The sequence below is a fragment of the Postia placenta genome, assembly GCF_002117355.1.
Source record: "Postia placenta MAD-698-R-SB12 unplaced genomic scaffold POSPLAscaffold_1, whole genome shotgun sequence".
NCBI lineage: Eukaryota > Fungi > Basidiomycota > Agaricomycetes > Polyporales > Adustoporiaceae > Rhodonia > Rhodonia placenta.
In genome coordinates this window covers 1,859,174-1,884,933 of record NW_020169832.1, presented here as the reverse complement: position 1 = coordinate 1,884,933, position 25,760 = coordinate 1,859,174, and the positions used below count along the sequence as shown (strand labels likewise).

Here is a 25,760-nt window from a genome sequence, read left to right as displayed (position 1 = left end):
ATAGTGGTGGTATTGCTGTATAATGAGGCGATGGAGACCCTTTAGATGAGCCAGAGGACGTGGAGGGGTTCGACGCATCGCTGGCAGCGAATTTGGCACGAAGACGATCCTCAAGAGTAGACCGGTGTGTCTGCTGCCTTCCTGTGCCTTCAGAACTAGCAGAAGGCGTGACCCGACTGGGTCCTGGACTACCAGAACGCTGGGTGGCTAGTGTCTTCTTCAGATTGGTGAGAGCAGACTCTGCTAGCTGAGAGGACGACAGCGTTGCACGTAGTCCAAGATCCGAGGAGCCTCGACTTTGCTGCTCATCTGCGGTCAAGTCCTGTGAGGACTTGGGCGAATGCTGAGCAAGGCTCTCTACTGCCTGGCGCCACGAGAACATAAAGTTTTTCCTGGATGCTCGTAGTAGTAGATGCAAAGCACGGGTACGATGATATGTTCGTTTGAAAGTCGCCTCAGAACGCTTAAGCTGAGGGTGTACAAGCGGTGCGTCTACGAGTGCTCAGCGGGCGGATCCCGTCGCGGAAAGTACCTGCACGCTAACAACGAGCGCCTAATTTATAACTCGCGTCGCCGTTACGAGCACGTGGCAGCATCATTCTTCTCGACGATTGGTCCAAACTTCACGGTTGACCGAGTCCGCAACATATTTGGCAGACCGAAATCATGATGCATGATTCATTGAATGGGGGAAGACGGCTGTCAACTGCGATATGTACTACTTTTGCTCATGACTCCTTCCATTCATGATATATTAGTGGTCAGCTCCTCGACAAACCCTCATTGAAACGCCGACTTTGAACCAGTGGCGTTATGCCAATGGGGATCCGACCACGGAGGGAAGAGATGGACTGATGTCCACGAGAACCTCGCCCAAAAGTCATGTCGGAAGCTGCTTTTTTTCATGACAGGGAATCCGAAACAGGACCATGCAGCTCTGAGACACACGCCAGGCATCCACCTGACACTGACTTCCCGAGGCACTGTTCCTCGGAGGCACGTCGCTGGACCACACATCAATACGCTCCGTTCATTTCACCTACCATTCGGTAATTTAGACCGATATCGTCCTCATAGCTACCGCCTAATCGAACTTGTGCCACCGGCTAGTTCTGCGCATTGCTTGAGCCCTGTGCCCAGCCGAGTTCCTGGACTCATTCATTGTTGCTGTCTTCAACCGCAGAGCGCTCTGGATAGCGACTGAATGAGCGCAGAGGTGCTCCGTGATGTCCGATATGTCCCTGTATCGACTACTTCCAGCCGGTTCTGTAGGACGCTGAGAGATACAAGCTACTCTAAGACAGTTGCGCCGGCCTCGTGTCTTGACTTCCATGGAGGACTTTGGTTACTGTATATTCGCCTACGTTACACCACCTCTCAGGGATCTTCTCTTTCTCCATCTGGTGGCAGCCTCTACTCGCCGCATGTACTCCAGGCTGTTTCTGTCCGCATCGCGAACACCGGGTGATTGTGGGACTGAATAGACATGGAGACACGCTTTGCAGCCATATGTTTATCGGCCTCGCAGTCAGCCGAGCTGCCGCTCGCTACACTTTCATTTGTTGCTCTGAAGTGTAGAGTTTGTAGACGATATAAAAGGCGGGGCGTTGCCCACGGATGTTCCCACTCAACCAACCTCTCACCCACTTTCTATCAACCATCTGGTATGTATGCGTTAGTCCGCCACTGTCTAATCCAACACTGACTCCGAATACGGTGCAGCTACAAAAGTTTCGCTATGTGCGTTGGCGAGAATTGTGCGCCCCAGGCGACTCGTTATATACAGGCACAATTATTGGCCCTATACGAAAACGCGCAAGACTGTATCGAGTTACACCAAGATGCGAATGTACAAGAGCTGGATTACAGTACGCCACAGTAGTTCAAAACTCTCAGCTCACGCGCTGACTTCGTGATACAGGGCTATCTCATTCCCTTGTCGAGTACCAACAAAGCCGGCCTCTAGCTCGACAGGATACGACGTCTAGAGCAGTATTCGAAGCTACATTCGATCCGCCCGAGATTCGGTTCATTTGCGACCACGACGCATGCTTTCGTGTCAAGATAAGCGAAGGTAGTTACTCACCCGGTAGCGCCGGACCCGGCAGGACACCACTTGAGAAGTACACCATATCTTCATCTGCGTCTCCTCAAGCCTGAATTTACCTTGGCAGCCTACCGATCAACGACCTACAGATTGAGTTCCGGGTCAACTACGATATTCGCGATCTCAGCGGAGTAGACTCCAGGATTGGTACTGGGAAAATGCGGCTCTTGATCCTTGATTTCTCTAGTGAGTGCATCCGTCATGATCAAAATGCTCCCCTAATGGCCGTGTCACAGATGCCAAACTCATGTCAATGGCGCCTTCGATATCCATGGGCAAGGATACACTCCTGTCCTACCTCGTCAAGTACCTTGAGTTTCTCCAAAGTGCTGGTCGTCATGTGTTCTTCTCACTGCCCGAATTTACCGCCCGCCCCTCACTCACAATCAATCACTCTGCCATGTCCAGCAGTTCCCCTGACGTCCAGGAGCTGCAGCATGTCCCGATCGAGACGATCAACACACAGCTTGCGCTTAACTGGCTGAAGGCTGCCATGGATTCTATCGAACCTGCGGGTCGAGCCGTGGACTGGCCCGTCATCAACATGGCAGAATTTCGTGGTTTCTGGTCCCCCGACGAGTCACTGAGTTCCGAGGCGCAATTTCAAATTAGGTTTGGTGCTCCTCGCATCATGGGAGTGTGCTCTCAAGAGGCCATACTGTGCTTCTCTCTCGATGAGGTATCGTTTTACGAAGGCAAAGACGATATTCTTGACCAGTGAGCGTCTGACATTCGATTCATTGTTGTATTTCCCTACCTTCGTTTGGCAGGACCCCATCCCGGAGCTACTCGAAATGGGAGGTTGCGTTCCTCGTTAAAATCACGCGAGTAGATGAGACCGAGGGGGGAGCTTACCGTTGCGTAATCAATCTTAATGGTACGTCGAATCAAGACAAACTCAAAGCGCTTGGATTCTGACACCCATTCCCCTCAGATACCCAAATTCGAGATGATCTCTCCAAGTTCGAGGGATTGGCAGGCGATGACGACATGGGAAACGCTTACTGCGATCTCCTTCTGCAAGCCATCGAGGAGGAGTATCTGCGCGCTCTGGCGGTTGATTCTCAGCTTATCATCTATGATTCTCGATGGTCGACCTCAGCGTGGACGTCCCTCGAGGATTCTCTCGACAATGACGAGGATGTGTCCTCATGGCACCTCGACTCATCTGATACGGGAGCGATCAGCAACAGACTGCAACTCTGGCGACAGACTATCAAAAAATCTGACATGGGCACATTCGACCAAATCATTGCCATATCGCAGTCGTCCCTGAATATCCACTTCAACAAACTCCACGCATCCGCACTTCCAAGGTCTCTCACATATCCATTGGCCAATTGGACGTCCGACCAAACCTTCACCGCAACATTCCAGCCGATCAATGTTCGCCTCCTCAGTGAAGATCGTGCGATCATCTGGATACACCTTACGAAGGGACAAATCAAGCTCTTAACGAAAGATCCCTCGGTGACGGAGTGAGTCAATTTGAGCCATCACCATAGACATAGGCTCACGCTTTTGGCTTCTGATTTCAGGGAGAGACATCAATTCGAAGACTGGCGGCTCGCATTCGAAGTCACAATCAAGATAGCCTCTCACGTTGACATATTGGGCAACGACCAACCTCCACGCTGGACACAAGAACCCTTCCCCTGCAAGCAGCATGTAGGCAAAGATGATCGTTATTTGCGCCATATCTATCTCGACTTCCGAAGTACGTCTTCGCGATAGGTCCTCCCCGACATCGACTGACCATTTCAGATGCCGAGTTCATACACGAATACTCGCGTTTCGACGATTTGTTGCATACGCAAAGCTCACGTCCGATAGAGAAGCTCCGTGCGATGGTCTATTACCTCCGCACCCAATACTTCCCCGCTCTCATGGACCGTGGCGTGCACATTCTGCACACTGTGCCGGTTTGGACATCTGAGAAAGACTGCCCAACATACGCGTTCACCGATGTAGCGTTCCACATCTACTCCAGTGCCACCATCAGCCGCCAATCTCTGACGAGTGTCACGGACATTTCAGAGCCTGCCATCATCGTCCTCGGCATGACCAATTTCCACCGTATGCTGCATCGTCGCCTCGCCTACTCCGCGGACTGGGTCATCAGGGCGAACAAAGGAGCTACATACGGGACGCTCGCGCTGTCTCGGGAGGTCTTCTTGGAACGAGCGATTCTTAAAAGTTTGTCTGGTATCAACGCGATGACGACAGTCATTCCTTTGGTGTCGCCTGTCGACGAGAATGGGACGTGGAGCCCCCGCCTCTCTACCTGGGCGCTGGACGAGCAGCACAAGAGCCAGGAGTGCCGGTGGATCTCGCAGACACCGGACGCAGATGGACGGCTCAAGTACGAGTGGAATCACCATGTCGACTTCAAGTACGAACACAAGGGCAGTGGTGTCGTTATGGGCGCACACGCTGTAGCGTGTGAGTCTCAACTTGAATATCTCTTAATTCAACTTTACGCTAACAGACACGGTGACATAGGCACAACGAACAATCGTTTGCAGCTCCCCCCTGCGACACGGAGCGGCAGATTTGAGATCAAGATCAGCGGCAAGGTCTTGCTTAACGTTTCTTTCGCATCTGAAAATCAGAAGGCTAGGTCAGTCATTCACACCATATCCGCCGAATGGATCGAGTTTTGATATGCTTGTTGTACATAGTGCTAAGTTTTCCGCTGAATGGTCCGCCTCGTTAGTTCTTCAGACCGATACCTCCGGAATCAAGGCTAGCCTCCAAGGGTCCCCGTCACCGACTTTTGATGGTGTGTGTTTCGAAGGCGAAGCAGAAGAACTATTGTCCTCCGATCTCGAAAGTCAACTCAGGGCACTCTTCCCGGATACTATCAGCCTTGACGATGTGCTAGATGAACTCAAGCAATTCGAGGGAATCTGGCAGACCGCCTACCCGGGCATGAAAGCTCACTGCCTCGTTAACCCCATTTTCAACTCACATGGAGACTTGCTTTTCGAGTTACAACCCCACGCTATATTGCAGGCTCAATCCATTCCTGGTCCTGCTAGACCTTCAGGCGGAAACAGGCCTCGACGTCGGTGGAATGATGGAACCGCAGCTAATAGAGGTGTGTTGACATTTTCGGATTTGATTATCCTTTGCTTAGCAACGCTACTTGCTCCAGGTAACCAGGCACCACTGACTCCTCGCGGGTCCGTCATGAATGACAGCAGTAGCAATTATGGCTCTGAAACCGTGACAAATAACAGTAATCTCAGGCGCAGTCGCGTCCGGTAGTAGCTTTCTTGTCTCATCGCAAGACGTTTCGCACTCTCACCTTTTTGCGTCACACGAAGTATGATACCTTGCTATGACGTTTTGTATCCAAATGATTGTATATAACACACGCATACAATGTATCAAGTATCGGCTACATGTGAACTGTCGGATATGACTTCGACCTCCTTTCCTTTGCCATTAGGTAACAACGTCGAAGAAGCGGAAGGTGACGCATGTGATGGGAGAGTGCCAGCGTTTGCTCCATTCTGGGGAGGACCAGCTAGTTGCCATGCAGGGATTGAAGGTTTGCTAGGGATAATCGGAGTGGACATTCCACTGGAAGTGGGCCCACGACTCAAGAGCAACGCCTTCAGTGACTTGAGCTCTTGATGCAGCTCGGCTAGTGACTGCAACTGGCTCTCTTTGTTCTTTTCAATCATCTACAGAAACTATATCAGCACGATGAAGTCGTGTGACATTTGCGGCACAGACCTTAGGCAACATCTCGCGAACATTATTCACTTCATCTCTGATCTCGCGCATTTCGTCCCGAGTCTTGACTTCACTGTCTCTCATTTCTCGTACTAATGTTTCAACCTCCTGTGTCGCACGCTCGACCTTCTCGTTCTGCTGATCCACTGCTTGTTTCATAGCTGCCGACTCAGCCTGTATTTCTTTCAGAAGTGCCTCCGCAGCATCAAACTGAGCGGACAAGGCGTCCTTGTCAGCCTCATATGCTGTAGCTGATGGAGGTTGTAGATGCGGCATGACATGTTTCTACCCGTGCAGGTATAGCGTGCGGCTAATGAATGAGCAACGGGACGAACCTTGAACAGCGATACCGCACCATACGCCACGGTGCCGGAGACGATGGCGGTGATCTGAGATGCGTTAGCGACGCGTCAAGATGGCGCACGAGCACCCACAAAGTAGTCTCTCCAGTCCCATGGTTGTGTCAGAGGTTGTGCGGGGAAGGGCGCTGGACCGTACACCTGGGGGTACACAGGTCCATACGGTTGTGCAGATATGCGTGGTGCGGAGGCAGTTTGGCTCAATGCTGCCTGTCTCATTGCCTCGTCAATTTCGGCACCGGTCAGACCCTTGGCTTCCAGGAACTGCACACGCTGTGCTAAGGGCGACGCCTGCGTCTTGACTTGGATTAGTTAGTGTACATTGCTGGGTGTAATTGAACCACACATACATTGTTATCTGTAAGAAAGACGACGGCATTGCGAACGAGTTCTTGTCGCTCTGGGGTGGCCATTGCGCGCGGGAGAGGTGTCGAATGGCGGCGCCGATATTACGGGACAGCCGCTGATGAATACACGGAGACTGAAGTATCTCCCTATGACGGAGATCGAAGTGTCTCCGGCATGGGGAGATATCTCCGGCGTGTGGAGACACCTCCATCAATTTTCCACCGCGGGGCGCTTGCTTCAAATTATTTGTGTCCCCTTTGGGCGATCACGTGACTGGATCACCATCGCCCGATCTCTTCATCGGCTTTCGGTAAAGTCCGGTCCTTTCTCGTTATCTAATCTGAGTTGCTGCCAAATCAGGCTAACTCAGATTAGGGTTAGAAACTCGCGTTTTACACGCTTTTTACATACTTTCCCGCACCCTCCTGCCTTTTCCGGCGCTGGCCATGATAAATATATTTCCATTAGAGGCCGAAAACTGGCCATAATGAAACTCCCCGATACTATACGAGACAAAATCTTGGTCACCACCCAAAGCGGCAAATGCACGTGACTTGGGTATTTCTCTCGCACTGCACGTGATAGAATTTCCGTTCAGGGAGCTAAGCGCCCCCTCAGAGAAATATCTCTTAGACGCCGGAGATATCTCCCCATGCCGGAGACACTTCGATCTCCGTCATAGGGAGATACTTCAGTCTCCGTGTATTCATCAGCGGCTGTCCCGATATTACCCGCCACCATTAAGATTCGATCGCCGCTCAGCGCCTATAATTACCGGGACGAATATTTTCTAGCCGGTAACGCTTGCCAACACTCAAGAGCCTACTAGCATACCGTCATGTTCAGGACGCAGCTGGCAACCTCCAGAGTCATCTCTCGTCGTCTCTACAGCTCGAGAGGTCAGTTCAGCTCTTCTCTGCAGGTCTGGTAGATGTTGTAACGTGTCAGTGTAGCGACCCAGTCATCAGTTTACGCATGCTCGCGAGGTCTCCTCAGGAACTGTTCGCGGACAGCGCAACCGACGCACCTTAGACCAACAGGTGTCAGCCGGGGTAGGCACGATTGTCATCGATTTTGGTACAGGAGTTGATGTCGCAGGGATAGTCTCCTGCAGGGGATATGCAGATGCTGCTGCGTCGAAGTTCTCGCGGGCGAAACCTCATCTCAATATCGGCACAATCGGTACGAGTTTCCTTCTGAGGCGTATCCGTATTATTATCTCACCGTTCCTCGCAAGGTCACGTCGACCATGGCAAGACCACCTTGACGGCTGCTATCACCAAGGTTCTTGCGGAGCGCGGCGGCGCCAAGTTCACCGACTACGCCGATATTGACAAGGCGCCAGAAGAGAAAGCTCGTGGTATCACTATCAACTCCAGTCATGTCGAATACGAGAGCGACACACGGCACTACGGCCACATTGACTGCCCCGGGCACGCTGATTGCACGTAACCTAAATCTCATTATACCGCTGTGCTGACAGTAGCACAGACATCAAGAACATGATCACTGGAGCCGCCCAGATGGACGGTGCTATCATTGTCGTCTCTGCGACTGATGGCCAGATGCCTCAGACACGAGAGCACTTGCTCCTTGCCCGTCAAGTCGGTATCCAGAAGCTCGTGGTCTTCATAAACAAGGTCGACCAGATCCAGGACCAGGAGATGCTTGAGCTGGTGGATATGGAGATGCGTGACCTCCTATCGACCTACAACTTCGACGGCGAGAACACTCCCATTATCATGGGCTCTGCTCTGGCTACTCTGGAGGGCCGCAATCCCGAGACTGGCGCTGAGAAGATTGTCGAGCTTGTCCAAGCTTGTGACGAATGGCTTGAGATTCCTCCTCGTATGTCTTCGGAACCTTTCTTGCTATGTCGTCGCGTCTAAGAGCTGTCTCAGGTGACCTCGACAAGCCGTTCCTTCTGCCTGTAGAGGGTATGGTCATAAGTCTCTGCCTGCGTGTCAAAGATTTAACAGTCTCGTGCAGATGTATTCTCTATCTCAGGTCGTGGCACTGTTGCAACCGGCCGTGTCAGTATTTACCAGCCTTTCATTTCCCACACGCTGACGTACTCGACAGGCTGAGCGTGGGGTATGCCTCAAGGGTGACGAGGTCCAGATCATTGGGTTGGGTGAGAACTTCAAGACCACCTTGACCGGCATTGGTATGTTCTCCTATTCACTCGGCGTAATATTGTTATTCATTGCAACTCCCAGAGATGTTCCACAAGGAGCTTGATCGCGTACGTGCTTTGCAAGAGATATTATTCATTGTCTTACTCGGCCAAATAGGGTGAGGCCGGTGACAACATGGGTGCCCTCCTTCGTGGCGTCAAGCGTGAGCAGATTCGCCGTGGACAAGTCATCGCTGCTCCTGGTAGCATCAAGGCCGTCAAGAAGTTCCAGGCCCAGATCTATGTACGTCCGGATTTACCAAATTTCGGGGGTGTCTGGCTTTGATACATCGAAATACACGCAGGTTTTGACCAAAGACGAAGGTATCTAATCGCGTCCCCCTTAACCTTCTTCTTAACTGACATGTTGCCAAGGCGGACGGTACACACCTTTCATGGACAACTACCGCCCACAGCTCTTCGTGCGTACTGCGGACGTGACGTGCGGTCTCCACTGGCCTGAGGGCACTGCTGATGCGGCCGAAAAAATGGTGTGGAACCAATGCTGCGCGTTGTTATGAACTTCCTGCTGATGCCTGTGTAGGTCATGCCCGGTGATAATGTCGAGATGGTCTGCGACTTGATGCACGATGTTGCAGCAGAGATTGGTACCCGGTACGTTTTTCGTGAGCACACGTAAATGTAGCAAGGTTAACGAACGTCGTGTGCAGTTTCACTCTTCGTGAAGGGGGCAAGACTGGTATGTTACTTGATCTTTTATTGTTTCCTTTAATTGTAATGCTCACATGCCTAACAGTCGGCACCGGTATTGTGACGGAGATCTTGACGTTCGCGTAGATGTTAGTAGTTGCTCCTATATATTGCATTAATGTCCGTGCTTTGTATTGCTACTCTCCCCACTCTCGCAAAAGTAGTTATCGGACTAGCACATCCGATAGTTGCCTACCGCGCATCTGTCAGATATCGCCATGCTATGCTCATAAGTTTTGAGGAATCCCATACTTTTCCATCCCTGCGGACGGAGTGAAGTCGGCGCTAGTGCGCTACGAAAATGAAGTCAGTTCTAAAAGAGGCACGGCGGACTGCCGTCGGGTACTCAGACTGCCTGGAAGCTGCCCACGTACATCTTACAACCTGCTGTAACCGTGCTGTTCGTCCAAAATGTTCTCTGCTTTCCGACAAGTCTCTCGCCCTGCGGCGTTCGCTGTGCGTGCTGCTCACAGACCGTCTGTAGGCGCCTTCCGAGTCGCCTCTTTTGCGCGAACACTTGTTAGTGAGTGCGACGCATGCATTGGGCGGTGTGGCAGTGGTAGATTATGTGGGTGAAGCTGTCAGGTATACGGAAGATCATGAGGCAGTCAAATTTGACGACAGCACGGGGACGGGGACGGTCTACATCACGGACTACGCTCAGTCCAGTTTGGGCGACGTGGTTTTCGTCGAGCTACCGACGGAAGGAACAGAGGTCTCAAAGGGCGGTAAGTCACAATTGTCGAGGTCTCACCAGACGCGTGCTCATTGAAGAAATGTTACAGACCAAATTGGTGCCGTCGAAAGTGTGAAGGCTGCCTCAGATATCGTTGAGTGGTACCTTCACCTGTCTTTCTGCTCACTGTGCTCAAGTGTCCTGCGCATATCAGTACGCCCCTATCTCTGGCACAGTTGCAGAGGTCAACGCCGGCCTCGCAGACCAGCCGGGATTGCTGAACAAGTCCCCAGAAGACAAGGGTGAGCGATGTTCCCAGGAGTTCTCGCACAACCAACACTTAACACGCTACCTCAGGTTGGCTCTGCAAAATCAAGGTTAAGGACGCGTCCGAGGTGCGTACGTCGTGTGTCCCATGTTGCACACGCTCATAAGCTTCGGCAGATTGAGTCACTCCTGACGGAAGACGCGTACAAGAAGCACTGCGAGTCATGAACATAGCATGCACGCATGCGCGTAGCGGCCTTATCGAGACGGCTTCAACTGCCGAAGGCACTTTCGACTTGCAGCACGGCTTCGGGTGCTCGCAAGATTCTTTGTTTGGGCATAGACCTGTTGTCGCATATGTAGCGTACAAAATGACAGCAGATTCATATTGATGTGGTGATCGCAGAGAATGTAGGCATTAATCCAGTTAGGTCTACAAAGACAACTTAAGGGTAGTCTGTCTTCTCGCCCCGAGCCTCCATACGAGCCTTGGCCTCATTGTACGCCCATGTACGCATGCTAGAACCACCGTCAGCGACTGAGCCGGAATCATTCTAGTGGTGGGACGCACCTCGTGTCGGGCTTGTAGTACAGCAACACTGCTGCCAGCGCCATGGTCCCGTACATCCCGACGTACCATATCATCTCCCAGTTCTCTCTCTGACGCTTCTGTCCTGGCGCTGGAGGCTATGTCAAGCATTTGGCACAGCAGACAGAGAGGCGGACATCACGCAAAGGTCTCTCATCAGTGAGTGTTATGGACATGATGGAAAACAGGCGCACCTTCTCGCCAAAAAGCCAACCGGAAGGCTCATTGTAGCGAGGTCCGTGGCCGTGAGAGGCATGCCGCCTGATCCCTGCGGCAGGGAGCCTCCGCTGCGTAGAGAGCTGTAGTGTTCGCAGCACGGATGTCGGCGGCATAGTCGATGAAGTGTAAGATGCGAAGCGCCGAAGTCGCAGACGTTCTGACGCGAGACCTAATCTAGGGTTACATGAATGATCACAGTCTTTGTACTACATGAACATATTCACGTCCGAGGGAGAGAAAGCGACAAAATCTCATAGTCGTACTCCTCTTCGTCGTCACCCTCGCCTGTTAAGCCATCCTCATCTGAGGCCTCATTTCCAGCGTCATCTGAGGCCTCATATTCCGGGGATGTTTCATCTACCTCAAACCTATCAGCGCAGGGTCAATTATAAGTGTCTTTTAGCTGGTGGATAAAACACTCCACCCCAGTCGAGTGTAAAACTGCCGTGCTATGGAGTTGTCTATAGTTGGTTTTATCAGCCGCGGCGTCGTGTATCTCAACCTAACGCACGTTTGAAGACCGTCAGCATGACCTTTTCCATGTGCCAGCGAGTGCTGATGGACTGCAGCTGATGCATCAGGAATCTTCCCAATCCGCTACGTCGCATATCTTTGCAGACCTGCAACTCGTAGCTCCAGATAGGTCAATCATCTGAGCATCGAGGGTTTATGCAGTGGCCCACCAGTAGGCGACATCCTCGTCCTCTTCGCGATCGAAGCGAAACATTACATATGCAATAATGGGTCTTTGTCCAGCCTCGTTTGTCGTATCATTTGTTATCACGTCTTGGTTTCGCGCAAGTATAAATCGAGAATACGTGTGGAATAATTCTTCCTGTTTGGCGGCAGGATCCCATCCCCAGGAGGAGTCCACGTACCTACGAAAGTACGATATCAGCATCTACCAGGATAGCAGTGAAATCAACGTACATATCTTGCATGTTGTCCTGCAGCGTGGCCCATATGGCGGCTCTTTCGTCTGCCGAGAGGTCAGAGGTTGCACGGACCTCGCACATAAAACTAGAATGCTTCCATTAAGCGTAACATAGCTCACGCATAAGTACGCACTTTGAGCTGCTCTCAAGCGACTGTGAGAGCTCTGCCGCGGATGCCTAACGGTTCGCGGTCGATGGAGACATCAAAGAACGTGGCTCAGACGTAAACTATTCACTTTATTTGCCCTTCGGACAGCCTGAGACATACTCGTGGCACCTCTGCACAATACCCTTCTCTATTATCCTTGCGTGTCAGGCCCCGGGGCGTGGGAGGAACAATATTGAAAGAGGTCAAGGACGCGTCGCGTCGCACTAGCGTGAATTAGGAAGACGCGCCGATCGAGATCTAACCCGATCACGGCTGCAACACGTGCCTGGATGCTTTTTGCTCTCGATCACTTCGACTTACGCTTCGTGCCGCCGGTCTGAGGACTCGGATTGTGGCTATCCAGTACATCATATATCCATAAACTCTCAACCGTAACCGAACCACATACCACTCAGTCTCAAAACCCTTCGCAAAAATGAAACTCGATGCGACAGACCTGCGCTATATCACCACGGATGAATTCCGAGTCCTTACCGCGGTGCGCCAGATCCCAAGCTATCCCACCGCGCTCATGCATACTGACTCCTCGGTTGCCTGCCGCATTCAGGTAGAAATGGGCTCGAAGAACCACGAGGTGGTGCCCACCCCCCTGATCGTGCAGATCTCTGGCCTGCGCAATGGAGGCGTGAACAAGAACCTCGGCTCCCTGGCGAAGCGCAACCTTGTCGCACGCGTGCAGAATGCTCGATGTACGTCGCATGAATCACTATACTTCCAGGTATATGAACTCCATGCAAGATGATGGATACAGGCTGACGTATGGCGGGTACGACTACCTGGCCATGCGGGCGCTGTCGAAGCGGGACTCGATGTTCTCGGTCGGGAACCAAATAGGAGTGGGCAAGGAGTCCGGTGAGTCCTAGGAAATACACCAAGTTATTGAAGACTGCTCATGAGCATGCACAGATATTTACATTGTCGCCGATGCTGAAGGCAATGAGATGGTGCTGAAGTTGCATCGGTATGCACTCAAGTGGATCATCGTTTTGTCTCCTGTTTACATGTTATTACTAGCCTTGGCCGCGTGTCCTTCCGCGCCATCAAAGAAAAGCGAGATTACATGGGCAAGCGGAAATCAGCGTCTTGGATGTACATGTCCCGATTGGCGGCAGAGAAGGAGTGGGCCTTCATGAAGGTAATGTTGCTACTTCGATCTTTCTTATACCACCCTCATCCCGTAAAGGTCTTACACGAACACGGCTTCCCGGTGCCAAAACCCGTCGACCACGCCCGACATTGCATCCTTATGGAATTTATAGATGCCTACCCTCTGTAAACATCCCTTCCACTCCTATCATTTATCGAATTGACCGTTGGAATTCACCCAGACGCCAAGTCGCCGAACTCCCCTCTCCTGGCAAGTTGTACTCTGACCTGATGGACCTCATCGTCCGCTTTGCGCGCGCAGGTCTGATCCACGGAGACTTCAACGAGTTCAACATCCTGATTCGCCGAGAATCGGGCGAGCCCATCGTGATCGACTTTCCCCAAATGATCAGCACATCCCATTTCAATGCAGAGACGTAAGTACAGATTTCCGACGCGTAGGGTTTGCCAGAATACGCACATCATGGGATACGACAGGTATTTCAACCGCGATGTGCAATGCATACGCAAGTTTTTCCGCAAGAGATTCCGGTATGAGAGCAGCGTTTATCCGCGGTTCTCGAGCACGAAGACCATCACGGCCAAATCGGAGGACAGCGAGGACTTCCGGCTGGATATTGTCGTGTCGGCCAGTGGGTTCAAGCAACGCGACCAGGAAGTATTGGAAGAGGTGTGTTGTCTTCACGGATTCATCTGAGCTGCGGCAGGGCTCACGAGATTGAATCATAGTATATGAACCACGTCTTAGGGGGAGGATCTGACCGAGAAGACGAGGAGGAAGAAGAGGAGAGCGACGACGACGACGACGACGAAGAGGATGGCACAGAGGAGCTAGATATGTTAGCAGAGCAAGGCATCGCTGGGACGAGTCAAGTCGCGTTGTCGGGACCGCTCTCAAGTAACAATGTCGTGCCGTCGTCGTCGATAAGCGATACTCAAGAGCAAAAGAGCAAGGCCGAAGGTATAGGCAGCGACGAGGAAGATGGACGTTCTTCGCGGAGCAGTGCCCGGTCGTCTACTCGACAATCTTCTCGCTCTCGCACACATTCACCCGTCGACATTGCGGAACGCACCGCGACGTTATCCATTTCCGGAGCACCCGGCGAATCGCAGTCTGCTGGAAAAGACTTTACGGAGAAGGTACATTCCGAGGTGGTGAAGCGACGTGCGAAAGAACAGCGGAGGTATCACTCGAAAAAGGGAGCGCTGCGCGTAGGACGACCAAAGGGCAGCAAAGCCAAGCAAGACGTCAGGCTGAAGCTGGACACTGGAGGATGGGACTAGGGCGACGGCGATTATTGTTTTCATTGTGCATTATCATTTGTACCGGAGTTACGCATTTGTAGTTAGCCATCTGCTGTTCTTGCTCTGATGCATGCGAGGCTCGCAAACATTCGATTATCCACGCACGTCCCCTGTCACAAAATGCGCGAGCGTGAAGGCAGGAGCATATCATCGATGACGCAATAGTCGACCTGAGACTTGAAGCTCAAATATTGATACCCACACGCGAAGGTTTCGGCTGTACAATGATGCAGTGACTCCAAGGAGACTGGAATGAAAGAGCCCCATTGCGGAAGGACGCTGTGCTCCACTGTGCTGCCAAAGGAGGCAATTAGGTCATAGTACTCGGTACTTGTCAAGCCAAACCTGGAAGCGATCGCCGTGGAGCGGGATGGATCAGGCCAAGATCCCCAATAAAGACATACGGATGGTGTCCGCCCGAGATAGTCAAGATCCAAGACCGATTGACGGCCCCTCCACATTCCCGACACCTGTTCACTGTCCTGTCTCGGCCAGATCTGTTCGTATACGGCATCGATCGTCGCAGAGATGAGTGTCCCCACCTCGCGAGTGACGTAGCCAGTCACTAGTCACTAGCCAAGTCCTGGAGGGCAGCCCCAGCATGAGGTACGATATAGTGACCTGATCGACCAGGCACTTTCGGCATCCCCGCAGACGGATTGGGACGAGCAATCAATCGAAATGAACTCAGGGAGGCCTAGACCATCGTGACACCGACGACATTCCCAATCTCTCGCCACATCTGGTCGAGGTCGGTCGGTAGATTCCACCACCCATCGAGCTCACCTAGCCTTGCAAGTACGATGTACCGGCGGTATCTCCGACGCGAGTAGAGGCAAATTCGCTGTCAACCCCTGGCCCTTTCTACAAGCGGCTTCCATGCATCCTACAACTCGATCGTGCATCAGCCTGCTTACATCAGTGTAGTGGCCAGGTAGATCTAAGTTTACCGGCGAAACTTTCGTCGCGTGCGTCAAAAACCAACGAGGTGCACGTACAATCCAGCCAAACCCTCTCAAAGATCGCGCACACAAGACAACCGGATCGCGCGCGGCGACTGAGCCACGTATACGTCATAGTGGCAGCACATTGGTGATGGATGTCCTTCCTTCAGCTTGCGTGTGCAATGCGCATTATGTGCGGGGTGAAGATAATCCGTACTACAGTAGGCGCGCGTCAGCGAGCTGTGCGCACATTAGTAGCGCTCCGAGCTCCAGGCACCGACATCAACCGACGGTGTATTAGTCCAGTATAGACTAGTGAGACACTTTGGAACGTACGCCGCGATGGTCAATACATCGTTCTCCAAGTGCTCGGAGGCGGTATCACGTCACCCTGGGCCTACTTGTCGGGGAAGAGGGGAAAACGTTGAGACATGAGTCTAGAAACAGAGGGAAAATAGCACCGTGCAATGTCTGACAGAAAGCAGCGTAGAGCCGCGCTTGATCTTGAGCAAATTTATTGCAATGTATCGCGGACCTGCCACATCAAGCAGAGTTACCGTTATCATACAAGTTCCAAGGTACAGCAAATTGAACGACGTATGCAGCACATCCTGCGGTCAACTTGAGCACAATGACGTCAGGTTGAGATGAATACACGTACTCCACCTCACGCGTTCGGGTCGTCCTTGGCCTCAAACTTATGTTTGTGCCGTGCAATCACCTCCGTCATCCCCTTCCCGCTGCCGGTGACGCCAACTACAAGCACGCTCCATTGGCCAGCATCCATAGCACGGACGTAGCGCACGCACCTTTCCCTAGCGGATTGTCTGGCGTCTTGAAGATGCTCGTGCCCGACACGCCTGCGATGTGTATGCCCTTCTTCTCCGACTTCTTCGCGAACTTTTGCCAGCTCGCCTGTTTTTCCGTCTGTTCCTTCGCCTTGGCCGCCTTGACCTCGAGCTTCTTCTCGTTCTTCTTTTTCTTCCGCTCCCGCTCCTCCTCCTCCACCTTGCTCAGCTTGCGCTTGCCCGCCGCGGATGGCCCCGCGGACTGGTGGTTTGCGGGCAGCGCCTTCAGCTGCGAGGCATTGACCAGCTCCGTGCTGTTGTACCCCTTGAACATGACGCTGTATGCGCGGTTGTCCGCCGAACCCCCCACGGACGTGATTCGCGCGGGGTAAAACTGGCCGTCGCCAGAGTATTTCGCCAGACATTCGTCGCCCGCAGACCACGTACGGGTCGCGGTCACGGCCGCGGCGTGTTTCCGTGATGACTCGGCCTTTGAGGAAGATGCGGCTGCTTCTTGCTGGGCGAGTGCTGCTTGTGTGAGTTCAATGAGCTCTTTGAGCTCAGAGCGCAGAGATGACAGCTCGGGATTGGCAGGGTCCGAGGCGAGGGCAAGCTCGACCTGTGAGAGCTGGACCTGATATGTTTCCAAGTCGCCCGTGTCCATAGCTGGATATGTATTTTGGCACGCGATAGAACAATAGAAGAGTGAAAGAGAGGCGGCAATGGTACCAGAGATAGAAGTGGCGGACGATAGGGGCGCGCCTACCTCGATGCACCGTGGGAAGATTCGGGCCGCCACTTTTGATGACACCCACACAGTGCACACCGGGCGCCCACACAGGTAACCTTGCAAGTTCTCGCAAGTTCAAATTTTCAAAGGTCGAGGTCAACGCTTGGCATTCGGAGAACCTCTGTGTTGTAACACCATAACATGCGCGAACATCCGTCTTTTTGAGGCGCTTCGCTCCCACAGCCTCTTTAATCGTTCGGAAATCAAATTACCTGTGAAAGAAACCGTAAATACTGCTACTATTGTGAACACCGTAGCATGTGGAATATGCGTCTCCATGATTGTGAGCTATTTTCGGCCTTCATGTGCGGGGAATAATCGGTTTGCTTTGGTTTCGCGCGTCCAGTGAAATCCCTCCACGGCGAGCTGACTGTTGACTGATCTAGGATTCACATATTTGAAGTAGTCTGGTAATCGAATAGAGACACTGGCAATACTTACAGATCCGGCCATGATGTCCCCGACAATTTGTCCGCCTCTGTTTCAATATTAACTGTCAAGTGTCATGGAGGAAGCTCTCTCGGAATCCAATTATCCTGTTTCAATTTATTTTCTCTGCCCATTGCTTGTGTGCAGCTGATCGTACTCACGCGGGTCCCTCCTGAGAGTCTTTACATTTACCTTCGCGAGCTGTGGACACACGCAGGCCATCAGCATCGAGAACAGACGTCTTTATCGAACTATAGATCCGTACCGATCTTCTCTGTGGAAGGATGGTCAGTTTTTGCGTTTTTGGCAAAGAACTCCCCAACACTTACGCCTCATGCCAGCACCCGCCCGCGCAATCACAAAGTCAGATTCCTGGCTCCTCCCGTAATCTTGCCACCAACAGAGATCCAGCAGCACTCGGTACGGGCAAGTCAATCTGACGCGCCAGACAGTCTCGCATCAATGCCAACGTCAAGCTGAAAACCGAGTTGTGTGCGGTCCTGCAGAGTGTACTGATGCTGATGTTTCCAGCGAGGAGTACAGGCAGGCAGGCCAATACGAAGTATGTGAGTTGACGTTTAACGAGCCGATAACAGCGCGAGGTGCGGCAGAGAAACACTCCGGATGGTTCAATTCATCAGGCACAGACGTAGTCGACCTGACTTTTCCATCTGGCCCCTCCGCATTTCGTCTCCGCGGAGGCTCTAAGATCTCCTCGATGACGGCCTTGGGTGCGCAGCAATGTATCGCAAGGTCGTGGGGACGTACCACGAGGGCAGCGAATTACAAAGGAATTGCCATTTCATCTCAGTCCTTTTTCTCACTTCGAGATCAATTTGATGGCGACTCGCTCGGCCTCGGGGACCCTCGAATTTGGTGAGGGATACTTTCGACTCAATGATGGCAAGCTGACGGGCGATCAACAATGCACGAGATATGACTAGCCGCCCACCACTTGTCGGCTTACTGTTCAACCGTTCGTTCAGCAACGAAAGGCTTTCCCTAGCTATCTTAGGCTAGTAAACAGGGGTTTCATGGCCCATCTGCAAGAACGTAATCTCCGACACTCTCACCTGGCCGTCCATCTCGGGGCCCAGCCTGATAGTCGAAAGGCTGTACCTCAGGAATCAGCACCATTATGGTGTCCGAGTGAAACGTGAGACAGGCCTCAGAACAGGTTCCCAATGCAGGTCACTCGGTCCAAACACCCAAGGGATCTGCATTCGTATTTCCTCATATCGCTGGTGCGTGTCTTTGTGCAAGACGCCTGATAACGCTACGCGAGAATTACTTATAGCCGTCCACCATTGATACCCAGGCTTTTCTCCAAGGCCTCTATATCGCCTGGCGTTGTGGTCCATCAACAACCATTACGACAGTCGGACCCCGTGGCGGCTTGGTGCTGAAGGTGCTGCGGCTCTGGAGACTGGGTTCGTCGAATCGCACGCCAGCAATCCCGGCATCAGCTTCAAGGGATGCATTTGTCATTGACTTGACACACAGCTGCTCCACTCTCCCTAGACTAGGACGCACACGCACGTAAGGCGTCACTGCCACTTGTCTTGATGGAAGGCTTGAGTATCGCACATAATTAATGTAGGTACCGGTCTCACGCACGAGCGCGTCTTTACCGGCCGTCCCCGCTGCTTGTCATTTTCTCCTCGCGAGTGGGTGCTTACTTTCTAAAAAGCATGTCGTCCACAGAGTAGCGTCAGCCGCATAAAATCACGAAAGCACGGAAGCCACATTAAAAACCTGCAGAGTGTTACGACGGTGAGGATATAAATCTGCCTTATGTAGCCAGTAGTAACACGGTGGATCGGTTGTACAATGGTCAAACGAACTTGATCATATATATATCAAATCATGCCGTATCATACAAACGCACATACTTCGAACTGACGCTGCACTGCTCTGATGCAATAACACTGTCGTATCATTCGGCCGAAAACAGTGATCAATGACGCTGGGCTCATCCCGCCCGAAGGCATGCCACGATCGCAAGTATGTGCGATAGCGCGTCACAGCGGTAGGTTCGAGGTGAAGGGGGTCTGATTTATTTCCAATCTTATGCCGTATGGAGTTACACGCCGATCCGGTAGCGAAGTATACCATATGGAGTAATGGCACTCAACTTACAAACATTTGAAAGCACAACAAACATAGTAAGCCCGACATCACCATGACCCTGGCTGTCAGGATCCAGGACCCTCGGAGATTGCCCTCGCCGCTGGTATTCGCACGGACACATCGTCCAAGACAAGTCCGCGACGCAGGCACTTCGGACCTTTACCCGAACAAGTACCGTCGATCAGCTTTGCACGATCGACTTCCATGCTGCGCACTGCTGTCTGCAGTGTGACGATCCGAACAGAAAAGAACAGACCACCGAAATTTCAAAAACACAGTGATAATATACTTCGGGAAATCATTCGTAAGGTCTGGGACGCTCGGCTCAATACCGAAGGTGCGATGAGAGTGTAGGGGCAGGCTGGAGGAACGGTTGCGATGAGGCAGAGTCGGGCACGGTCGCGATGGAATGTCGCCGACCCTGATGAGCCTCTGCTGAAGCTAGCTGCATCGAAACTTGCATTTGCAGCCTCAGGAACTGCGTACGGAATGTAAATTTAACGATCAAGATCAAGGAATATTGAATGGAAGAAGCCGTACTTCTTGCTCTTCTTCTAGCGTCTGCTGGTTCAGCTTTCGAATTTCGTCTTCCATGTGTACGAGCAGAATCTGTTGCACACATCCCCATCAATATCGAACGAATCGACGACATCAATGCCACTGACCCGGATGGACTGATGGCTGAGACCAGGATATTTGTTGACTCGTTCAAAGGGCACTGGCTCCTCTCCAAGGATGCGTATCTGCTCGTGCAACCAGTCCACGTACTGCTCAACGCATTCCAGATAGTGACGCTTTTTGTCATGTGACGAGATTGTGTCTCTGATGGGCGCGCGAGTTCAGTCCGTGACACGTAAAAGGCCCAGGAGACAGGCAACATACGGATTCGTTGGCGTAAAGCCGATAGCTTCTGCAACGGCGCGGAAGTAGGCCTTGCGTTGTGTCTCTTGAGGTTTCGTTGCGCCATTATTGTTGTCAGTGTTGTTATGACTCGAGCCTGGCTTGCTCGCCTTCCGCTTCATAGGAAGACTTTGCGATTCTGTTGACTGTCGAGACTCGCTCTTCATGACTGCACTAGTACTAGCGGTGGTGGCCCCGCTTTCTCCCTGTGCATCGTCTTCGTTCAAGAGATCCGATGGAGTGGGGAGAGTGGCTCGCGGCGCATTGCCGAAATACACTAGCGAGTCCGTCGAAGGACATGTCGACGCTGCCGCATTGAAGGATGGGAGGGTGGGCAGCTCGATGGGCTGCTGTGCGAGGTTGCTGGACGCGTTGGAATCATGTTGAGAATAGGGAGACGCGTGCTCTTGGCCAGAGACTGGAGGAAATACAGGAGAATGCGGAGAGACGGACTGCTGCATGATGAGCGTCGAGTAGCGAGACATGGGGACTGGCGCATGAAGAGGCGTCTCTTGCGCATATGGGGCGGAGGGCATTTGCGATGGAGGGTTCGAAGTACCAGGAGGGTAAGAGTAGTCATCAGGAGGCCCTTGATGATCGTATGCAGACTGAGGGTATGCATACTGGTTGAGGACGGAGTAGTCGTAATGGAACGAATACGGCACGGAAGGGACGTGCGCGCCCATATTATGCGCCGGGTAGGAATCTGTCTGGTATACCAAAGTTATTCAAGACATGTTAAGATAGGATTGACGGGACGGTGTCCTACCGTTGATGCCGGGTGCATGGTGAGAGGAGAATCAGCGTAAGAGTAGCGCTCCGAGGATTCAGTGTAGTATTCCATGCTGTGGGGCGAGGTTAGGAGGACCGGGAAATGCACGACGGTGGTGCTTATATGCAGCGCCATAGCACGGGCGGCGGAGATATGTATCAGACGGAATGGAGAGACGAGTGAGTGGCCAGTATAGTGTGACCGAGAGCATGGCTGGTTAGGAACTAGGACTGCCCAAACGGGATGGGATGTGACGAGTGGGCAAGCTGGGGGCCGCTTCTGGGAGGCGCGCCCAGAAGATCCCATCATCGAAGATGCGGCGTCACCAACCAAGATCCAGCACACCTCCTCACCGTTATGCCCCACCCGAATCAAGCCATATCCAGCGCCTCTCTTGCAGTCGGCCTACTCGGGCACCCTCAAGTTTCTTGACACGGCGCATTATCCGCCCGTCCACCCTTTGAGTTGGCGGGGCTTCCAGGACGCACCGTCACGCACGCCCAGTGCGTTCGCCGTTCCCGTCGCAGACGAGCACGAGCTTGCGGCTGGACTAGCTCGGGGACAGCCGTGCCATCATTTATTGCGTTTAGACCCGTGGACCTGGCGGGTGCAGATGAGTAAGAATCTCCCAAGGTTCATGCGTACACGTATTCAGGTCTCCAGGCCCACTACTGCGCCCGGTGCACCCTGATACACACGAGGCGTGGTGTTGGAAACTCATGCCGAGGACTGCATGCGGGCCCTTGACGACACTGTCCGTTTCTTACAGCCTGCTTGCAAAATTCGAGTAGCAGGTAAGACAGCCACCATAGTCGTCGGCGAGTTTCAAAGCAATGTAGGCAAATTCGAACATGGTTTGCCCGTAGCACAGGGACTGTGTGCTCGTGGCGCGGACGAAGGGCCGATCGCAGCGTGAGAGCTCCACGTAGGGCGCGATGATCCTCCTGAGCAGACAAGTAAAGCAGGAGAACCGCCCAAACGGTGACGTTCTGGACCGCCGATAGCCTGATCAAGGAGCAGTCCCAGTGCCGCGGGACCGGGTATCCAATCAGCGCGCATAGACGTGCCATTGACAGAACTCAATACCTTGTTTTTGGGGCCCGCGGCACTGGGAGCGGCCGGTTGTAAGGGGGAGCAGTTGAACGGGTACGCCACGCGGCCATCCAAGCGATTGCGTCCGGGATATTGGCGGTGTGAATCAATTAATAGATGCCGACGTGCTCTAGCGTGCAGGGCGCTGTGGCACGCGCGTGGGGGCGTTAGTGTGTGCGTCAGTGGTGACCGATGGAGTAGAAAAAACCATCGCCTGGTATTGGGTCCGAGCTGTGACATGGTGCAGGTGAAGGGGAAGACCTCGATCGGGTCAACCTTAACGCAGCAAGGAGCGAGCGACGTGGGCGGAGACGGACCCCGCCTGGGCATCACGCCTGGCGGAGAAGATCCAGCTGCCCCGCACCTTCCAAGCACTATAACCCAGACGGGCGACCGACAAGTCGGCGCTCGCGTCTCCCGCCACAAGAAGCAACGCGCTCGTCTTCTTCGCCCCACCCACTGGCTCGGCCGAGATCGCGTGTGCCCATTCGGCACGTCGCTGCCCATCTCTACTTAAGTCCTTCGACGATCTGCGTTTGACGATCAGCCCCCGCTCCCGCTTCGCGCCCCGAGTCCGTATATTTGACTCAGACCAGCAGTCGCGGCACCGCCCCCACCCATCCCCACAATGTCACCCGACGCTATCACCGAGTTGCAGATCCATGTTGCTTCCACCCCTCCAGCACTCTCACCCTCCTTCCCCGTCGACCTGCAGTATCCTGATAGCGACGTCTCCGACTCGCCCTCGCCCCATGATCTTCCGGCAGATCATGAGCCCACTTACCATACGCCGGCTCCGCTCGACCTGAAGCTTGTCTCCAATGCCTTCCCAGGCAGCGGCATGTCGCAATACTCGTCCTCGCCGACCGAGAGCGAGTACTTCTCGGATTTGTACTCGTCATCGCCCGTCGGGGTACAGGCGCACCTGCAAAGTCTCTCGCTTGTCCAGTTTCCTGGCGCACCGCCTTCGAAGTCAGGCTCCTTGTCCCCCGTAGCTGCCGCTACGCATGGCTTGGGCATTACCATCCCTGAGCCGACTCCAGACTCAGACTATCGCTTCCCGCCACCCACGCCTCAGTATGGTCGGAGCACATCATCCAGGCCGCATGTCCGCTCCTTGGTTTCGCCCGCTTCGCCTGTGGCCCGTCCCTCGGCGGGCACTTCGCGTGCGGACGTTGGCCACCCGTATGCCCGCCTGTATACCCGGCGAGAGAGCACGAAGCGGCGCAAAATTTGGAATCACGCACACGAGAAGGCGCTTTTCACTCCGCAAGAAATGTAGATCGATCCACTCGTGTTGCGATTCGATGCTGACCGATATTTGCCTCCTTGCAGATCGACAATCGGTGCTCCGCAGCGTCGGACCACCTATACTGCGAGTCTGGAAGCACATGTCGATCGTCTGCACGAGCAACTCATGCGTCTCTCACTCTATCCTGTGCCATATGAGTCCATCAATCCCTTCTGTGGGCTCAATTGCAAGACAGCGAAGGTTAGCATTTTACTGAAGATGATCAGGAAGGAATACTGACTTGTCTAAATGTACAGAGCATGGTTGCTGGCCTCCACCAGGATGCAGCCGACTTGAAACTGAAGCGTCTTGAATTGAGCCGTGCAGTAAGCCCATTTCTGGCACTGCCTCGAAGCTGTGACTAACGCGTAACAGAGTCAGGCATTGCGGGATATGCTATACAGTCAAAACTCAAATAACCACACGATGCTACCAATGCATGCGCAAGGTCGTCGACATTCCTGTTAGTTCCAGCATCTTAACCCATACCTTCTGCAATCGGACAGTCTTTTCTGTGTCGAAAGGGTCTTAGTTACAGTCATCATAATTCATCGTCGGGGTCTGTTTTGTTCATGGTTTCACGGGCGCATCTGTATCTTGTAGGAATAATCTTGTCGCATGCGCCGTTCGGGGGCCGGCCTCTGGCGTCATCATCGTGTCATAGTGTAGTCCTGTGTCCCTGTACTAATGTATGCAATCTGTCCAGCTTGCATGCAGTGTCTTCAAAACGCTATATACGCGAATCTCGTCTACAGAGACCTCCGGTACGAGATTCGGTCCACGGCCGACCTTCTCGACGATCCGTTTGTATGTCTCTGAACTGGATAGCCGCAACGACCTTCGGAACTAGAGCGATTAAGCTCCTGCGTTGCGCCACAATGGACAGACGCACCGAAAACGGTAAGCGAACTTCTGCACTTGGTTGGGAAGATCATGTGAGACCATGTCAGATGAGGCGAGTTCACAAGATCGGTCGTCGGTGGAAGGTCAGATTTGGAGACAAACTGGATCAGAAGCGCTGCCGAAGCCTGTCAGTCGGGCGAGATCCTGGAGATTGGACGAGATGAGCCGGCGGCGAGCACGGCAAAAAGGCTAAATTAAATGGAATCCTCTTCAGGTCTGGAAATTCCGCGGGACAGGGAGAGGGTGGCGGTATTCGTGGGTTCGAAAGAACGCGGGGCGTTCCTGGCCATTGACTCCATGTGCACCTCGGAGGGTGGCCGTGCACATGGACGCGCCGACTCCGGCGTATTGCTTCCCCCGAGGAGGGCTTCACACAGTTAGGTCGCCGCATGGGCGGCCTGCGCAATGGAGACATTCGCGTGGCGTTGGATCTTCTCTTCTGCTGGGACTTGCGAGATCATACATATTCGGACAAGCACGCCCGGCATGAACTACATGAAGGGTCTGCTCAGAGGGCTACCAATGGGACAAATGTGTACTTGACACTCCTCGTCTCCGTATAAATCCGCGGCCTCAGGCACGCCAGGGTAACCGATGCAGGGCCCTTCGGAGATGTTCCATACATGTACATCTCCGTACGTGTACGATGGCGTCAAGGAGTGTGTTGCTCGGCCTGCACTGCACAATCATGACGCCATCTGTGAGAATTCTACTGTGTAGAAGAAGCGGTCCTTGTATCGTTGAGAGATGGGAATTCAGTGAGAAGCATTTTGCGCGAGACGTTCCGCTCACGAGATGTCACTGCTAGCAACACCTGCTCATGCCTCTTGGTGCAGTTCAATTCTTCACGCTGACCGCGAAGAACGGCGCTAGAAAACATAGCGCTCTAGTATGATTGTCTTATATTTTGCGGGTCCTAAGAACAAGTGTGCAGCCCAAGAATGCATCCAAGAGCTGACTTGCACCCTGAGCAGGATTCAATCATCGTCGAGCCGTGCCGGACGGGCCG

At 53.1% G+C, this 25,760-nt stretch overlaps 10 protein-coding genes across 10 annotated transcripts; 6 read left to right on the top strand and 4 right to left on the bottom strand.

The window, feature by feature from the left end:
- Positions 1-1,738: 1,738 nt before the first annotated feature.
- Positions 1,739-5,307, top strand: POSPLADRAFT_1030475 (hypothetical protein; the record flags this gene model as incomplete). The annotated part of the gene is made up of 11 exons (XM_024476729.1): positions 1,739-1,868; positions 1,922-2,123; positions 2,175-2,293; positions 2,344-2,824; positions 2,878-2,984; positions 3,042-3,585; positions 3,646-3,824; positions 3,872-4,549; positions 4,610-4,727; positions 4,789-5,207; positions 5,273-5,307. 11 exons carry the CDS (start codon positions 1,739-1,741, stop codon positions 5,305-5,307), a joined length of 3,012 nt encoding a protein of 1,003 aa, XP_024344220.1.
- Positions 5,308-5,462: 155 nt separating this feature from the next.
- Positions 5,463-6,623, bottom strand: POSPLADRAFT_1176235 (hypothetical protein; the record flags this gene model as incomplete). Its single annotated transcript, XM_024488408.1, has 5 exons — positions 5,463-5,799; positions 5,852-6,136; positions 6,187-6,240; positions 6,286-6,507; positions 6,561-6,623. The coding sequence occupies 5 exons, from the start codon at positions 6,621-6,623 to the stop codon at positions 5,500-5,502; spliced, it is 924 nt and encodes a 307-aa protein (XP_024344219.1). The 3' UTR covers positions 5,463-5,499.
- Positions 6,624-7,396: 773 nt separating this feature from the next.
- POSPLADRAFT_1051562 (hypothetical protein) lies at positions 7,397-9,532 on the top strand (the record flags this gene model as incomplete). Its single annotated transcript, XM_024480181.1, has 15 exons — positions 7,397-7,457; positions 7,512-7,610; positions 7,663-7,740; positions 7,796-8,006; positions 8,045-8,406; positions 8,460-8,495; positions 8,548-8,591; positions 8,641-8,725; positions 8,778-8,803; positions 8,853-8,978; positions 9,040-9,058; positions 9,110-9,225; positions 9,279-9,349; positions 9,406-9,434; positions 9,492-9,532. 15 exons carry the CDS (start codon positions 7,397-7,399, stop codon positions 9,530-9,532), a joined length of 1,404 nt encoding a protein of 467 aa, XP_024344218.1.
- A 299-nt stretch (positions 9,533-9,831) lies between these two features.
- POSPLADRAFT_1072341 (hypothetical protein) lies at positions 9,832-10,788 on the top strand. Its single transcript, XM_024482510.1, has 6 exons — positions 9,832-9,968; positions 10,024-10,173; positions 10,231-10,274; positions 10,336-10,423; positions 10,479-10,516; positions 10,566-10,788. The coding sequence occupies exons 1-6, from the start codon at positions 9,857-9,859 to the stop codon at positions 10,614-10,616; spliced, it is 483 nt and encodes a 160-aa protein (XP_024344217.1). The 5' UTR covers positions 9,832-9,856; the 3' UTR covers positions 10,617-10,788.
- Positions 10,789-10,840: 52 nt separating this feature from the next.
- POSPLADRAFT_1080624 (hypothetical protein) lies at positions 10,841-11,240 on the bottom strand (the record flags this gene model as incomplete). The annotated part of the gene is made up of 3 exons (XM_024482991.1): positions 10,841-10,907; positions 10,960-11,075; positions 11,172-11,240. Coding segments are annotated over 3 exons (252 nt in total), but the record flags the coding sequence as incomplete, so codon positions are not given.
- Positions 11,241-11,693: 453 nt separating this feature from the next.
- On the bottom strand, positions 11,694-12,097 carry POSPLADRAFT_1129583 (hypothetical protein; the record flags this gene model as incomplete). Its single annotated transcript, XM_024483854.1, has 2 exons — positions 11,694-11,829; positions 11,880-12,097. The coding sequence occupies 2 exons, from the start codon at positions 12,095-12,097 to the stop codon at positions 11,694-11,696; spliced, it is 354 nt and encodes a 117-aa protein (XP_024344215.1).
- A 618-nt stretch (positions 12,098-12,715) lies between these two features.
- POSPLADRAFT_1109980 (hypothetical protein) lies at positions 12,716-14,235 on the top strand (the record flags this gene model as incomplete). Its single annotated transcript, XM_024483354.1, has 9 exons — positions 12,716-12,778; positions 12,848-12,989; positions 13,039-13,152; positions 13,207-13,261; positions 13,315-13,435; positions 13,484-13,572; positions 13,629-13,823; positions 13,885-14,077; positions 14,137-14,235. Coding segments are annotated over 9 exons (1,071 nt in total), but the record flags the coding sequence as incomplete, so codon positions are not given.
- Positions 14,236-14,532: 297 nt separating this feature from the next.
- Positions 14,533-14,685, top strand: POSPLADRAFT_1083442 (hypothetical protein; the record flags this gene model as incomplete). Its single annotated transcript, XM_024483017.1, has 1 exon — positions 14,533-14,685. A coding segment is annotated over one exon (153 nt), but the record flags the coding sequence as incomplete, so codon positions are not given.
- Positions 14,686-16,323: 1,638 nt separating this feature from the next.
- On the bottom strand, positions 16,324-17,687 carry POSPLADRAFT_1042636 (hypothetical protein; the record flags this gene model as incomplete). Its single annotated transcript, XM_024478143.1, has 4 exons — positions 16,324-16,412; positions 16,466-17,110; positions 17,211-17,418; positions 17,676-17,687. 4 exons carry the CDS (start codon positions 17,685-17,687, stop codon positions 16,324-16,326), a joined length of 954 nt encoding a protein of 317 aa, XP_024344212.1.
- A 2,158-nt stretch (positions 17,688-19,845) lies between these two features.
- Positions 19,846-24,698, top strand: POSPLADRAFT_1128300 (hypothetical protein; the record flags this gene model as incomplete). Its single annotated transcript, XM_024483725.1, has 12 exons — positions 19,846-19,964; positions 20,021-20,130; positions 20,263-20,284; positions 21,171-21,307; positions 21,687-22,082; positions 22,235-22,259; positions 22,486-22,611; positions 22,699-23,035; positions 23,216-23,835; positions 23,893-24,049; positions 24,106-24,174; positions 24,555-24,698. 12 exons carry the CDS (start codon positions 19,846-19,848, stop codon positions 24,696-24,698), a joined length of 2,262 nt encoding a protein of 753 aa, XP_024344211.1.
- Positions 24,699-25,760: the final 1,062 nt, after the last annotated feature.